Source organism: Lepidochelys kempii, chromosome 27 (assembly GCF_965140265.1).
Source record: "Lepidochelys kempii isolate rLepKem1 chromosome 27, rLepKem1.hap2, whole genome shotgun sequence".
Lineage (NCBI taxonomy): Eukaryota > Metazoa > Chordata > Testudines > Cheloniidae > Lepidochelys > Lepidochelys kempii.
The window spans coordinates 11,403,258-11,420,299 of NC_133282.1; the positions used below are offsets into that span (position 1 = coordinate 11,403,258).

A 17,042-nucleotide genomic window follows, 5' to 3' on the forward strand; every position below is an offset into this window, starting at 1 on the left:
AGGGTTGTTTATCAGGGAAAGGCAACCAGGAGGCTCAGACATTTTTCCTAATGATTTTTTTGGAGTCTGCATGTCTCCTTTAGAATCTGTGTTGCCTTGTGAGCGGTTTAATAATGGCTTCTGAAGGCTGGCTAGTGCCCATTAACATTAATGGGGAGTTACAGACACAAGTCGGTGGAGGAAATTACCCTTTCAGGATGGGCTACACTCAGCAGTCATCAATAGGCACACTGGTATGAGAGTGCAATCCTTGAAGGAGGAAATGGAACTGGAATTGATCCTCCAGGGGTGTCTGTGTGGGCAATTCTCCTTCGTGAATACCAAACTAAGAAAGAGCATTTATCTGGCAGCTCTAAGCATTGTTTAGAGATGCACCAGACCGTTTTTTGAGGGCGTTCCTGAAGAGGCGTGGCAGCACAGAGACACAAGACAGCCACGCCTCTTCAGGAACGCCCTTCAAAAAACGGTCTGGTGCATCTCTAAACAATGCTTAGAAACAGCACCAGCCATTATGGTTTAAAAGCAGTATGACAAAGAGCTCCCACCTTCCATAGTTGGAGTGCTCTTAGCATCAGAGGTCTCGGAAATGGGTTCATCTGATCCATCATCAACCGGTATCTGCAGGGGATAGCCTGGAAAAAACATACATTGAGCACTCAGAACAGGTCCTTGGTTACGTCTAGCGGGCTCTTACGTTAACCTCACCCATCCTTATCTGAAAAGCTGGATGGCTGTAGCTGGCAATTACAATAAGATGTTCACAAAGTGTTAAAGCACCAGTTACGGATTCAGTGATAGCACCAAAAAAAGCCAAAAGCAAAATCTGCTGAGCAACCAATCCAATGCAGAGCACATCTAGAAACAGCAAAGCACAGTAAGAAAAAAAGTACAATCAGTAAATAAATAAAATAAAATAAAATAAAAACTTTCCTTGGAGACCACAAATGTCGGATTACATCAATCTGAGTGAGTCACTGTAAAGTTCACTTTGATGTTTCTAGTGCAGTATAGGCTCTCTCTTAGAGCAGATTGTTGAATTGATAGTTTATTTTCTTCTGTTATTCATGTTTTTTAAACCAATGCAAAAAGGGAAAGCACTTGCATGGAACTCCTCAGTGCTCCACATGGATTATTATGTTGGGCCTTGGTTCCAAGAAGTCAGCTATCAGACTGTTAGAGCAAAAAGTACAAGGATGCTCTTTGCAAGGAATTCCAGCAAAATAAAATAACGAGAACTGGAGAAATTGATTTACGAAGAATGATTCAAGCTAACACAAGCAAAGTCTCTTGGACTCTTTGGTGCATGAGAATTTAAACTATGGCACTGACAGAAGGTTGCTGATTTGACTGGATAAGAGGGACAACCTTGAGGGGCCTGGAAGGGAGAACAGTCCTTGGAACATGCCAAAGGCTCTGTCCATAACAGAGGGAACCCATTTGCCTGATGCAAACTGCACCGGAGGCAGATACAAGACAGAAATATGTTGCTCCACTTTAATGGAGTACTATCAGTCCTTATGACTACACAGGTTTCTGAGCTGGATTGTTAAATATGTGGGGAAAGACATCTTGAAAATGTAGACCTAAAACACAGGGTGAGAGGAGCTCTTTTGTAGAAAACTTCCCCACTTCTCCACATTCCCAGCTTTTCCCTCAGTTGTCCTGGCTCGCTACCCAAGAGAAGGAAGCTGTCTGCTGGCAGAACCTTTGGGGAGCATTGTGCGGCGCTATGTTATCATCATCAATTGAGCTGACTCGTGAATACAGAATGCACATGCATGCTGCTGCATCATTACAACTGCAGTCACTAGGAAAGCAACAAACACTTCCAGGGGAATTAGGGAGAATCTGTGTATTAGAGACATGACGGGGGGCAGGGAAAAGGAGACACAGGCCAGGCAGTAGGTTGGAGGGGGTAGGACAAGGGAAAGAGATGAGCCCATCTACTTCAAGGATCAGGCAGTAGGGGAGAAGCAGGAGGGTTGGGGTGGGCAAAGCGAAGGAACAGAGACAGCAAATTAGGCTGTGAGAAAAGAAGAAAAACCCACTGGTTGTTATTGGGTATGTGCATGCCTAGAGGGCAGGGGAAATCCTCTCTGGATCTGATTTTTGGTGAGGTCAGACATCCACTGTATCTGACACGTTCTGTAGTCCATCCTTCCCTTGGTGAACGTTCATAAAAACACACAGGGAGGCACAAGTGGCTAGAGCAGAGAGGCGGAAGCCTGACAGTCGAGGGCTATTCCTAGGTCGAGATGGGAGAGTAGGGATTAGTGGTTAGAGCAGGGGGGCTGGTATTCAGGATTGAGGATTCTCCTCCTATCATGACTCACCGTGTGACCTCCGAGGTGTGTGCCTGCCATTTATCCTCCCTGTACGTCAGTCTCCCCACATATGAAAGAGAATACTCATTTCACAGTAGGGGGTGAGGATTCATCACCTAATGTCTGTAAAGCCCTCCGAGATACACTGATAAAGGACGCCATACACACGCATGCTACTAACATCAGAAATACGTGCCAATTTCCAACACATGAACAGAGGCCCCTGGGAACAGCACCCTACAACATCCAGACCAGCCACTAGCACTTGCTTAGGTGACGTCCCAGAACCCTGGACTTCAACGCAAGCCAAGTGCTTTATTTGTAAAATACGTCTCTCGGCTTTGCAATGTTTTCCTCTTAACATCCTCCTCCCCAGAGAGATGAAGTAGAGCATTCAGGGAATGCCCCGCTCACTACGCAATGGGGAAACTGCTCTTCACAAGACGACAACAAGAGTTACTAGTTTAAACGGCTCTGATAAAAGCTCTATCTGATCCCTTGCACACACATGGGGATTATGCCCTTTAGCCCAATGAAAGCCACTGTAAAATGGTTCTCTCGCCACAGCAGCTCAAATCAAAAGGGCAGAAAGTCATAAGTTCCACTCTCTAAATGAGGGGCCAGCTTCAGCCTAGAGACTGGAGGGGCAGGAGAGTGCAGTTTTGTCAATGAGGCGCATTAAAATATCCAAAGCTTCTACCAGGGCCAGTCTTGCCCCGAAAGGGGACCCCAGTCACTCGCTCACACACACACACACACACACGAGAAACAGAGGCTCGGTGTGACCAGGCCTTCCCTTCCCACCCCAACCTCCACCTTCTCACATGTTTACATGCCAGCAGAAGCCCCCTCCCTCTTCCCCTCTGGTAAGCAGAGTAGTTTCTTTGGAGAGCGGAGGGAATAGAGGCAGAGACAGAACAAGTCTAAAACCTTCCTCCCCTTCTGTAAGGGCAAAAGTGGGGCCTGGCATCTCAGGCACCCCCTTTACTAGGCCCCAGTGACCATTCAATTATAATGGCAACGATCACCACCAAGCTGCGGTTGGTGTGGGGTCTCTTGAAGGTAAAGGTGGGGCCCACTTGATGATGGGCCATGGGTTGAGGACATCATCTGGGAAGGAAAGCCAGTGAACTCATTTCACACCTGCAGAATGGGTCAGAGTTCACTTTCAGGGGCAAGGAGATTCTTGTTTTTAAACTTAAACCAGCTCGTCCACCTCTATCTGCAACAGACCAACCCAAATGCTCAGAGTGCACCGTCGGCATTCCTGCCAGCTCACTTAGAATGATCAACGTTCCATTCCTCATTGTCCCCCACCGCCCCAAATGCCACTGTCCCAATATCTAAGTTATTATCCAGAGATTCTTGAACCCTTCCAGCAACCAACAGATGAAAAGATGGCTGCCATAATGCATAAACGGGGTAGATGCGGGTTTGAGAGATTTGCCCTAGTGACTTTTTAATTTTCTGAATCCTGTAAAGGGGGAAAGGTTTTATAACCATGTTCAGAGGCGGTAAAAGGAAGCCAGTGACATACAGGAGGTAGCTCATCTACACATCCATGGACATGAGTCTTAAGTATGAACAAAAAGAACTAGTACACTAGGGAGGATTTGAGGTGATACATGGAGGGATGGGAAATCTCAGTCCTGTATCTCAGTCTATTAAAGAAACCATTAATCTACCTTTAAAAAACTAAATCAATCACCCGGTCCCTTCTATAGCGGATGTGGGAAAAGCCTGTTTCACCTCCTTTTAATTCCTAAGCAGCTTTTATCTTTTTCTATGCGCAGCTAGATTCTACAGCCTTTACAGATTTCACACGCTCTGCAGACTCAAGTGTTTTTTCTTCTATTAAAACTTACCTCTGAATGGGAAAGAGAACTCAAGGCAAATGGGGATGATGATGATCAAGTCTGGCCTCTGGCGTAACAGGTGATAGGATCTCACGCAGTGATTCCGTCACCAACCCCAAACTTCGGTTTTAGCTATAAAGTATCTGAATGTATCTTATGTTTATCTCCCAGAAGACAAAGAAGCTCATTTACTGCACGATGATGTCTCGGCACCTAAGTAATTCACAAAACAGTCCCCTTTTCCTAGACTTTGGACTAACCTTTCATTGAACCACATACATTCCCAGGCGTAAACACTATGGGCAACCTCACCCCAGTCTCCTTGTACTGAGCTCTCCCACTTGTGTCATCCTCATTCTCCTGGAGAGGAAATAGCTACCTGTGGGGGAAGGTCCTCCCTTTCTCCCATGACTACCCCCATCTGGTAAGGCTCACCTGACGGGATCTGCTTAGCTTGGCTCATCGAATGGTCTTCCATCATATTGAAATCCTGACGTGGCTCAGCCATCCTGTTGCAAAAGTTATCTAAAGAGGAAAAAATTTAACATTATTACACAAAACCTCATGCAATGCACCTTCCCCTGCACTCAAATTACTGTACTATCTCCTATTGCTCTATGGTGCTCATCAGTCTAATTCCAGGAACACAATCTTTTCTTTTTTGGGGAGGGAAGGAAATCAGATGGCCATTATTAACTAGGTGCCTTTTAAGCTATGGCAACAAGCTATTTAATTCTTTCAAGGGAGACTTGAAAAAGCACACTATCATGATCATAGACAGGTTACAGCTCAAGGTATGTGCTGAAGAAAGTGGTCCCCCTGACCGATTGATATAAATTATGTCTGATAAAGATTTGACTACTAGACCCTCCTTCCAATGCAGATCCCTATCGAGCTCTTCTAAACCTACTATCAGAAGCAAATTTTGTCCATAGCCTTTACCTTTACCAGAACAGCAAGAAAAAAAGCAAAAAGCATTAAGATGGTGCCTAGATTCTGAAATGGCCGACATCAACTGGGGAATGCTCTTTAAAAAAAATCCCACAGTTGTATCAAGTTATAGGCACAGAGATCAAAGCAACTGCAATCCCAATGGAGAGCAATAACTGCATTCGTGGAAAGCAGCTGAAAAGGAAAAGATTTTGTGAAAACACTCAATAGACAAGTATATGATTTTTGTGACCAATGTTTAGAGCTAATCATTCTTGCACAAGATGTAGGAGACAAAATACCAAGCCTGTGTCATCAACTTCATGCAGAGGACACAGGCAACTTCATACCCAATGCACCACTGAAGTTACAAAAGCAATTTAATAACTTCCAAGGGAAAGGACCCATCATGGCGCATTATTTGGTCTAGCAGTTTGCACAAGTCTATGTCTGGTACACTGGGACTCTGTGGTGTAACACAGACTAATTCTGCAGCAAACTGCTTGATGGATTGGAAGTCTGTGGCAGAACTGAGCTCAAATGACTTAGCCGCAAGATCATTCTGGCTCTTCTTCCAGTCTCCGGCCTCTGATATTACACACCTTCTAATTTCTACAGTGAATGAGACAAGAGGACTACAGACCACCGCCTCATTCGATACACAACCCGGATTCATTCACGGAGCACAGTTCACCCTGTATGCCGAAGGAGGCAGGGATTCTGTGGAAAAACAGTATGTATGTATATAAATTAAAGACTGTATCATAATGCATACACAGAAGGGGGCCACATCAAAGTTTTACAGGCATGCTTGATTCTGGCATTTCCTAACTTTTGAGTGCTTGAATTTGCAGCCTTAATGTTATTTCCTAGGGTTTTGTTTGTTTTTTAAAGAAAGGAAAACACATTCTACTATGTGTAACTGAGGAAACAGCGACCTTTGCAGACAGTTCAGAGACACAGTTCACAAATGGAAAGGAGTACTTGTGGCACCTTAGAGACTAACCAATTTATTTGAGCATGAGCTTTCATGAGCTACAGCTCACTTCATCGGATGCATACCGTGGAAACTGCAGCAGACTTTATATATACACAGAGAATATGAAACAATACCTCCTCCCACCCCACTGTCCTGCTGGTAATAGCTTATCTAAAGTGATCATCAGGTTGGGCCATTTCCAGCACAAATCCAGGTTTTCTCACCCTCCACCCCCCCACACAAATTCACTCTCCTGCTTAGATCTACAAAAAGAACAGGAGGACTTGTGGCATCTTAGAGACTAACAAATTTATTTGAGCATAAGCTTTCGTGAGCTACAGCTCACTTCATCGGATGCATTGAGTGGAAAATACAGTGGGGAGATTTATATACACAGAGAACATGCAACAATGGGTATTACCATACACACTGTAATGAGAATGGTCAGGTAAGGTAAGCTATTACCAGCAGGAGAGCGGGGGTATACATTGTCCCCAAATGTGAAGTAGTTATGGCTGAGGACAAAGTCACAAAGTTCAGCCACTCAGAAACAACTCTGACATCATAATCAAAAAGGCTGACAAAGGAGGTGCTGTCGTCATCATGAATAGGTCAGAATATGAACAAGAGGCTGCTCGGCAGCTCTCCAACACCACTTTCTACAAGCCATTACCCTCTGATCCCACTGAGGGTTACCAAAAGAAACTACAGCATTTGCTCAAGAAACTCCCTGAAAAAGCATAAGAACAAATCCGCACAGACACACCCCTGGAACTCTGACCAGGGGTATTCTATCTGCTACCCAAGATCCATAAACCTGGAAATCCTGGGCGCCCCATCATCTCAGGCATTGGCACCCTGACAGCAGGACTGCCTGGCTATGTAGACTCCCTCCTCAGGCCCTACGCTACCAGCACTCCCAGCTATCTTCAAGACACCATTGACTTCCTGAGGAAACTACAATCCATCGGTGATCTTCCTGATAACACCATCCTGGTCACTATGGATGTAGAAGCCCTCTACACCAAGATTCCACACAAAGATGGATTACAAGCCGTCAAGAACACTATCCCCGATAATGCCACAGCTAACCTGGAGTTGTTTCTGAGTGGCTGAACTTTGACTTTGTCCTCACCCATAACAATTTCACATTTGGGGACAATGTATACCTTCAAATCAGCGGCACTGCTATGGGTACCCGTATGGCCCCACAATATGCTAACATTTTCATGGCTGACTTAGAACAACGCTTCCTCAGCTCTCGTCCCCTAACGCCCCTACTCTACTTCCGCTACACTGATGACATCTTCATCATCTGGACCCATGGAAAAGAAGCCCTTGAGGAATTCCACCATGATTTCAACAATTTCCATCCCACCATCAACCTCAGCCTGGTCCAGTCCACACAAGAGATCCACTTCCTGGACATTACAGTGCTAATAAACGATGGTCACATAAACACCACCCTATACCGGAAACCTACTGACCGCTATTCCTACCTACATGCCTCCAGCTTTCACCCTGACCACACCACACGATCCATCGTCTACAGCCAAGCTCTGCGATACAACCGCATTTGCTCCAACCCCTCAGACAGAGACAAACACCTACAGGATCTCTGTCAAGCATTCTTACAACTATAATACCCACCTGCTGAAGTGAAGAAACAGACTGACAGAGCCAGAAGGTGACAGCTAGCCAACTAAAACCCCTCCAACGCATTATTAAGGATCTACAACCTATCCTGAAGGATGACCCAACACTCTCATAAATCTTGGGAGACAGGCCAGTCCTTGCCTACAGACAGCCCCCCAACCTGAAGCAAATACTCACCAGCAACCACATACCACACAACAGAACCACTAACCCAGGAACCTATCCTTGCAACAAAGCCCGTTGTATTTATTCAGGGGACACCATCACAGGGCCTAATAACATCAGCCACACTATCAGAGGCTCGTTCACTTGCACATCTACCAATGTGATATATGCCATCATATGCCAGCAATGCCCTCTGCCATGTACATTGGCCAAACTGGACAGTCTCTACGTAAAAGAACAAATGGACACAAATTAGACGACAAGAATTATAACATTCAAAAACCAGTCGGAGAACACTTCAATCTCTTTGGTCACTCGATTACAGACCTAAAAGTGGCAATTCTTCAACAAAAAAACTTCAGAAACAGACTCCAGTGAGAGACTGCTGAACTGGAATTAATTTGCAAACTGGATACAGTTAACTTAGGCTTGAATAAAGACTGGGAGTGGATGGGTCATTACACAAAGTAAAACTATTTCCCCATGTTTATTGCTCCCCCCCGCACCCGCTGTTCCTCAGATATTCTTGTCAACTGCTGAAATGGCCCACCTTGATTATCACTACAAAAGCCCTGCCCCCGCTGGTAATAGCTCACCTTACCTGATCACTCTCATCACAGTGTGTACGATAACACCCATTGTTTCATGTTCTCTGTGTACATAAATCTCCCCACTGTATTTTCCACTGAATGCATCCGATGAAGTGAGCTGTAGCTCACAAAAGCTTATGCTCAAATAAATTTGTTAGTCTCTAAGGTGCCACAAGTACTCCTTTTCTTTTTGCAGATACAGACTAACACGGCTGCTATTCTGAAACCTGTCCTTAGATATAGAGCATTATAGAATGCACAGTAGTTCTTTTTCATTTGATTTTCACACATTTTGCATAGTTAATAAAAAGCTTCCTTGACCCTCCTGTATTTTTGCTGTTTGACGTAATTTGAAGAATTCTGGCCTATGGCACAAATTAAAAAATAAAATAACCTCTCTACAAGTCCTGAACTCTTCTCAGAGCTGGATGACCTGAATCGGTGCTGAAGTGTCTGCCAACAATCAAAAAAGGAAGGGGTGCTTTACCTGGCTTACTACCAAGTTATTTCTGCGCCAGTGATCTGAACAATACATTTGCCAATTAAGCTAATTTGTGTCCCTAAATGACCCAGAAAAGGGCAGACTCAGTAGAGCAAATCCAGGTGTGAAAGAATTAAAATGATTTTAACACACAAAAAGAGCAGAAAAGCTTTTTCCACCCAGACACAACATTGTTGCAAGGACCACTGTCTTCACGAATGTGTGCTGCACAGGATAAATGGCCTGCCATTCTGTGAGTAATCAGCTGGAACAAGGTACAAGTGATTTAAAAAAAAAAAAAAAAGATTTAAGGTGGTAACAAAGCACTTGTATGAATGTAGGTTAGACTGGAATCTTTCTGCTCTGCGTTTGCTGAGCACCTAAGCGCCATGAAGCCCCAGTCTATGGCTCCCAAATGCTCCCACAATACAAATAAATATTAACAACAAACATTCCTAGTTGTGTAGCTGTTTTGTAGTTAGGAATGGTCTACTGGTCTTTGCATAGGATTGGGAAGCAGGAATTCCCAAGTATTTGTTGTGGGCCTTCCTGTGAGAAGAAAGGAAATCTTCAGGCAAAGTAAAATCTTCTTTTTCTTCTCAAGAAAAGTCCAGATTCCTTACAGTCCCAGATTGCTCCCTCTCCAAAGTACTTAGGGGTAAGGAAGCAGGAGGGAAACTAAGCGTACCTCCTCAAGAAGCAGTTTGTGAGATACTACAGCCATGAATAAGGTGCAAAGGAAAACAAGTATCCCGTTTAATTTATGGTATACGGGTACTGACATAATTTTCCAGTTCTGCTAAGCAGAGACCATGAGTCTGCTAACAACTCTCCACTAAAAGTGATGTTGATGTCATGATAGCTCAGAGGTGGGCAAACTACGGCCCGCGGGACCCTCCTGCCCAGCCCCTGAGCTCCTGGCCCGGGAGGCTGGTCCCCAGCCCCTCCCCCGCAGCCTCAGCTCACTGCGCTGCCAGCACAATGCTCCGGGTGTGGGGCGGTGAGCTCCTGGGGCAGCTGCAGAGCCTGGCCGGATCCGGTGCTCCGTGCCGCACGGTGTGTGGCTGGCTCCAGCCAGGCGGCAGGGCTGCCTGACCTTGTACAAAGTCAGTATAAAGTGCAAGCTGGTCTCCATATTGGAAGAGAAGGTTCAAGGTCTGGAGAAACAAGTATTGACCCTGCGTTGCAAAAGAGAAACTGAACATTTCCTGGACAGTCGTCAGGATATGCTTCTACGGACACAATGTTCTGAAGATTCAGAGCAGGTCACGCAGCGGGGACAGGAGGACGGTGAAGAAATTTGGCAGCATGTGACCTCCAGAAGAAGAAAGGGGAGCGTCCATGTACCAGTAGCGCAGATACAGGTAAGCAACCGCTTTCATGTTCTCTCCACAGGCACTAACGAGGAGAGTGGACCAGATGATACATCTGAGGGAAGGGAGCAGAAGGAGACTGTGCTGATTGGAAGGCATGAGATGCACTTTCCTAGGGTTGGCGGTTCCACGACCACCGATCCCAAGAGAAGGAGGCGGGGCGTGGTGGTCGGGGACTCTCTCCTCAGGGGGAATGAGTCATCTATCTGCCGCCCCGACCGGGAAAACCGAGAAGTCTGCTGCTTGCCAGGAGCTAGGATTCACGGTGTGACGGAGAGACTGCCAAGACTCATCAAGCCCTTGAATCGCTACCCCTTCCTGCTTATCCATGTGGGCACCGATGATACTGCCAAGAATGACCTTGGGCGGATCACTGTGGACTACGTGGCTCTGGGAAGAAGGATAAAGGAGTTTGAGGCGCAAGTGGTGTTCTCTTCCATCCTCCCCGTGGAAGGAAAAGGCCGGGGTAGGGACCGTCGAATCGTGGAAGTCAACAAATGGCTTCGCAGGTGGTGTCAGAGAGAAGGCTTTGGATTCTTTGACCATGGGATGGTGTTCCAAGAAGGAGGAGTGCTAGGCAGAGACTGGCTCCACCTAACAAAGAGAGGGAAGAGCATCTTCGCAAGCAGGCTGGCTAACCTAGTGAGGAGGGCTTTAAACTAGGTTCACTGGGGGAAGGAGACCAAAGCCCTGAGGTAAGTGGGGAAGTGGGATACTGGGAGGAAGCACGAGCAGGAGAGCGTGAAAGGGGAGGGCTCCTGCCTCATACTAAGAAAGCAGGACGAACAGCAAGTTATCTGAAGTGCCTATACACAAATGCAAGAAGCCTGGGAAACAAGCAGGGAGAACTGGAAGTCCTGGCACAGTCAAGGAATTATGATGTGACTGGAATAACAGAGACTTGGTGGGATAACTCAGATGACTGGAGTACTGTCATGGATGGATATAAACTGTTCAGGAAGGACAGGCAAGGCAGAAAAGGTGGGGGAGTTGCATTGTATGTAAGAGCAGTATGACTGCTCAGAGCTCTGGTTTGAAACTGCAGAAAAACCTGAGTGTCTCTGGATTAAGTTTAGAAGTGTGAGCAACAAGGGTGATGTCGTGATGGGAGTCTGCTATAGACCACCGGACCAGGGGGATGAGGTGGGCAAGGCTTTCTTCTGGGGGGAGGGATAGCTCAGTGGTTTGAGCATTGGCCTGCTAAGCCCAGGGTTGTGAGTTCAATCCTTGAGGGGATCATTTAGGGACCTGGGGCAAAAATTAGGAATTGGTCCTGCTTTGAGCAGGGGGTTGGACTAGATGACCTCCAGAGGTCCCTTCCAACCCTGATATTCTATGATTCTAACTAACGGAAGTTACTAGATCGCAGGCCCTGGTTCTTATGGGAGACTTCAATCAGCCTGATATCTGCTGGGAGAGCAATACAGCGGTGCACAGACAATCCAGGAAGTTTTTGGGAAGTGTAGGGGACAATTTCCTGGTACTAGTGCTGGAGGAACCAACTCGAGGCAGAGCTCTTCTTGACCTGCTGCTCACAAACTGGGAAGAATTAGTAGGGGAAGCAAAAGTGGATGGGAACCTGGGAGGCAGTGACCATGAGATGGTCGAGTTCAGGATCCTGACACAGGGAAGAAAGGAGAGCAGCAGAATACGGACCCTGGACTTCAGAAAAGCAGACTTTGACAACCTCAAGGAACTGATCGGAAGGATCCCCTGGGAGAATAACATGTAGGGGAAAAGAGTCTAGGAGAGCTGGCTGCATTGTAAAGAATCCTTATTGAGGTTACAGGGACAAACCATCCCGATGTGTAGAAAGAATAGCAAATATGGCAGGCGACCAGCTTGGCTCAACAGTGAAATCCTTGCTGATCTTGAACACAAAAAAGAAGCTTACAAGAAGTGGAAGATTGGACAAATGACCAGGGAAGAATATAAAAATATTGCTCGGGGATGCAGGAGTGAAATCAGGAAGGCCAAATCACACCTGGAGTTGCAGCTTGCAAGAGATGTTAAGAGTAACAAGAAGGGTTTCTTCAGGTATGTTAGCAAAGAAGAAAGTCAAGGAAAGTGTGGGCCCCTTACTGAACGAGGGAGGCAACCTAGTGACAGAGGATGTGGAAAAAGCTAATGTACTCAATGCTTTTTTGGCCTCTGTCTTCACAAATAAGGTCAGCTCCCAGACTACTGCACTGGGCAGCACAGCATGGGGAGGAGGTGACCAGCCCTCTGTGAAGAAAGAAGTGGTTCGGGACTATTTAGAAAAGCTGGACGAGCACAAGTCCATGGGGCCGGATGCGCTGCATCCGAGAGTGCTAAAGGAGTTGGCGGATGTGATTGCATAGCCATTGGCCATTACCTTTGAAAACTCATGGCGATCCGGGGAAGTCCCGGACAACTGGAAAAAGGCTAATTTAGTGCCCATCTTTAAAAAAGGGAAGGAGGAGGATCCTGGGAACTATAAGCCAGTCAGCCTCACCTCAGTCCCTGGAAAAATCATGGAGCAGGTATTCAAGGACTCAATTCTGAAGCGCTTGGAGGAGAGGAAAGTGATCAGGAACAGTCAGCATGGATTCACCAAGGGCAAGTCATGCCTGACTAATCCAATTGTGTTCTATGACAAGATAACTGGCTCTGTGGATGAGGGGAAAGCAGTGGACGTGTTATTCCTTGACTTTAGCAAAGCTTTGGACACAGTCTCCCACAGTATGCTTGCCAGTAAGTTAAAGAAGTATGGGCTGGATGAATGGACTATAAGGTGGCTAGAAAGCTAGCTAGATTGTCGGGCTCAACGGGTAGTGATCAATGGCTCCAAGTCTAGTTGCCAGCCGGTATCAAGCTGAGTGCCCTAAGAGTCGGGCCTCGGGATGGTTTTGTTCAATATCTTCATTAATGATCTGGAGGATGGTGTGGATTGCACCCTCAGCAAGTTTGCAGATGACACTAAACTGGGAGGAGAGGTAGATATGCTGGAGGGTAGGGATAGGATACAGAGGGCCCTAGACAAATTAGAGGATTGGGCCAAAAGAAATTTGATGAGGTTCAACAAGGACAAGTGCAGAGGTCCTGCACTTAGAACGGAAGAATCCCATGCACCACTGCAGACTAGGGACCAAATGGCTAGGCAGCAGTTCTGCAGAAAAGGACCTAGGGGTTACAGTGGACGAGAAGCTGGATATGAGTCAACAGTGTGCCCTTGTTGCCAAGAAGGCCAATGGCATTTTGGGAAGCATAAGTAGGGGCATTGCCAGCAGATTGAGGGATGTGATCGTTCCCCTCTATTCGACATTGGTGAGGCCTCATCTGGAGTTCTGTGTGCAGTTTTGGGCCCCATACTACAAGAAGGATGTGGAAAAATTGGAAAGAGTCCAGCAGAGGGAAACAAAAATTATTAGGGGTCTGGAACACATGAGTTATGAGGAGAGGCTGAGGGAACTGGGATTGTTTAGTCTGCGGAAGAGAAAAACAAGGGGGGATTTGATAGCTGCTTTCAACTACCTGAAAGGGGGTTCCAAAGAGGATGGATCTAGACTGTTCTCAGTGGTACCAGATGACAGAACAAGGAGTAATGGTCTCAAGTTGCAGTGGGGGAAGTTTAGGTTGAATATTAGGAAAAACTTTTTCACTAGGAGGGTGGTGAAACACTGGAATGCGTTACTTAGGGAGGTGGTGGAATCTCCTTCCCTAGAAGTTTTTAAGGTCAGGCTTGACAAAGCCCTGGCTGGGATGATTTAATTGGGGATGGGTCCTGCTTTTGAGCAGGGGGTTGGACTAGATGACCTCCTGAGGTCCCTTCCAACCCTGATATTCTATGATTCTCTGACCGGTGCTCTGTGCCACACAGCACATGGCTGGCTCCGGTGCTCCAGACAGTGTGGTAAGGGGGCAGGGAGCGGGGGGGTTGGATAGAGGACAGGGGAGTTCGGGGGGGGGGCTGTCAGAGGGCAGGGAACGGGGCGGGGGGGCAGTCAGGGAGAAGGGGTGGTTGGATGGGGCAGGAGTCCTGGGGAGAAGTCAGGAAGGAGGGGGGGGTTGGATGGGGTGGCGGGGGGGCCGGTGGATGGGGCAAGGGTCCTGGGGGGAAGTCAGGAAGGAGCAGGGGTTGAATGGGGTGGCGGGGGGGCCGGTGGATGGGGCAGGGGTCATCAGGAACAGGGGGTGCCGTCAGGGGACAAGAAGCAGGGGGCGGGGGCTGGGCCACGCTACGGCTAACTGTCCCTCCATACAATTTCCAAAACCTGATGCGGCCCTCAGGCCAAAAAGTTTGCCCACCCCTGTGATAGCTGCTCTAATTACAGCCAAGGGTAGTGATTAATAACCAGCTACTATTATAATCCCAGGTTTACCACAACTGGATGGGCGGGAGCTGAAAGCAGCAATGCTGCTCAGATTACCGCAGTAAGGAAGTGAGCTCACATGGTTTTGTTGGCTGGCAATAAATTAACTGGATCTTCAGAACTGAGTGAGGGATCTCAACTCTCCCAACTTTTCTTTCCTCCTAGGAAGATGTCTATGCAATTTAATTTCTGCTTTAAACAACTACAAAATCATCTTACTGAACTGCATGGAAAACCTTCAAGAGCTTGCCCTGCAAAAACTCACAAAGTGATAAGCCACAAGAATTGGTGTTTGAAGTGGACAGAAAGGTCAGAATTCGTTCTCTGTCCTTGATTTTAAAAGCATTAATGGAGTTTTGCCCACCTAAAGTGAACAAAAACAGTTCTAATTATCTGGCCATACGGCCAGTCTCTTCCTGGAGCTCCGGGAATCATATTGATTAGATCCTGCCCACAGTGGGCTGCATTTTGATGCTTTTTATAGGACTGGCAAGCATGTAAGCGATAAAATGTAACTACTAAGCTGCCATGCAGTTCACAAAACCAAACTGGAGTTTGCCATAGGTGAAAATGAGGTTTGCAATTCAATACTTGAATTGGGTATTTTTTTATTTATTTATTTTTAAATTGTGCCAATTTTCTGGTGTGGACGATGCCAGATGGAAGCTTCTGTCCAAACAGGCCCAACAAAGATATGGCAGGCACCTTCCTACATGCTGTCCTGCTATCGTGCCCCCTGGAAGGAGCACCTCTACAGGGTGAGGACAGAGCTCTGCCTGACTTCCAGGCCTTGGTCTCTATGTCAACTAGAGGATCAATTGATAGCAACCATGACAGACATTTCTGATGAGGAAACATGTCTACAAGCATTTGACCTGAGACCCATCAATTCATTTCACTGAACAGCCACAGGTGTTATCACCTTTCCATCATTTCGTAACTGTTGACCCAGAAGTGAAAAGCTCATGAATTAGCTGTACTGTATCTAAACACTAACTGTACATTTCTTTTTAATTCTCCTTTTGTTCTCCCTAGCTAACCTTAGTGACATTTCCCCCAGACTGTCCCTCTTCCCCAAACGCTGAATGAGGTCTTCACAGCATCCAGGCAAGAGTCTCTCAAAGTTTGCCTTTATGGGAACACTCAGCAAAATTAATCCAAATTAACTAATGGTGTTAATTCAAAGGGGCTCAATTAAACTGCATTAAACCCCATGTGAACACTCATTCAAAATTAGTGGCCTCAGCTCAGCCTTCCAAAGGGAATTAAGTTAAACTGAATTAATGTCATTTTAATTCTGAATGAGCATGTCTTCACAGGGATACACAAAGCTAATCTGCTTTGAATTCACACCTTTTGGTCTGGTGTGCACTTTAAATTTATGCCAGCTCAGCTATGCCGACAGAAGGCTGCTTGAGTTCATGGAGTTAAATTTGTTCAGGGAGTTTGTGTTCCCACACCAGCAGAAAAATTCCTTCTGTCAGCATACGGCATGTCTACACCAACATAGGCTCTGTAGTGTAGATGTAGCCTTAGTTTGTTTGGATTAATTTTCCTGAGTGTCCCTGTATAAACAAGCCTTTGGGATTTCCAGATTAGGGTGCCTATAGGATGGTAAAGCTTCATGGCTGGGGTCAGACAGACAGGAGTGAGGGCTAGTATACTTTTTCTGTGGAAAGTATTGCTATGAGTGAAGATCTTCTACCCATAATACAGCATTTAATATCAAAGATGCAAAGGCAAAACAACAATTGCAAGCTAGGAATCAGTATCAGCAGAGAAAGTCTATAGATGTCATCCATGGGTGGCCAATAGAGCATTTGCTCTGCAGAGAGATGACTGATCACGTAGTGCTGGCTCCTCCACCTGGCTTCCAGCAGCTTCTACAGGTGTCCAGGCTCCCCATTACTTAAAAGAGCCTGGGAGTCTATCAAAGACGCTAGAAAGAAGGAGAAGCATCCAGCCTAACTGCCTGCTAGGTAAGGAGGAAAGGGATGTATGCAGTCCCAAATGGGAGAGGAAGTGTTCATAAGCAGTCGCCTCAAATGACAAGGTTCACACCATGGAACAGCTTGAGAACTTCTGAGTTCGGGGGGCTGAAAAGAGTGTTACAAAAATTTAAAGACGAACAGATTTTCCTTTGTTGTCCATTTCAGGGAGAAGAGAAGAGATACTTTTCAGAGTAGCAGCCGTGTTAGTCTGTATTCGCAAAAAGAAAAGGAGTACTTGTGGCACCTTAGAGACTAACAAATTTATTTGAGCATACAGCTCACTTCACTGGATGCTGTCTTTTTGGTTGTGGAGAAAGCAGAGTTACTTTTATTATTAGGAGTTTTATCTTAAAGCTCCAGCTG

General features: G+C 46.3%; 1 protein-coding gene across 17 annotated transcripts in view; it reads right to left on the reverse strand.

Moving 5' to 3' along the window:
- MAPT (microtubule associated protein tau) overlaps positions 1 to 17,042 on the reverse strand; it is a 93,934-nt gene that overhangs the window by 38,085 nt on the left and 38,807 nt on the right. For 16 of the 17 annotated variants that reach the window (XM_073325489.1, XM_073325492.1, XM_073325495.1 and 13 more), the window contains exons 2-3: positions 4,616 to 4,705; positions 546 to 632 (exon numbers count right to left, since the gene is read on the reverse strand). In XM_073325489.1, coding sequence (XP_073181590.1) covers positions 546 to 632; positions 4,616 to 4,688 — 160 coding nt within the window. In that variant the 5' untranslated portion in view covers positions 4,689 to 4,705. Of the gene's footprint in view, positions 1 to 545; positions 633 to 4,615; positions 4,706 to 5,712; positions 5,831 to 17,042 lie in introns of all 17 variants that reach the window. The other variant, XM_073325491.1, reaches the window with a different exon arrangement.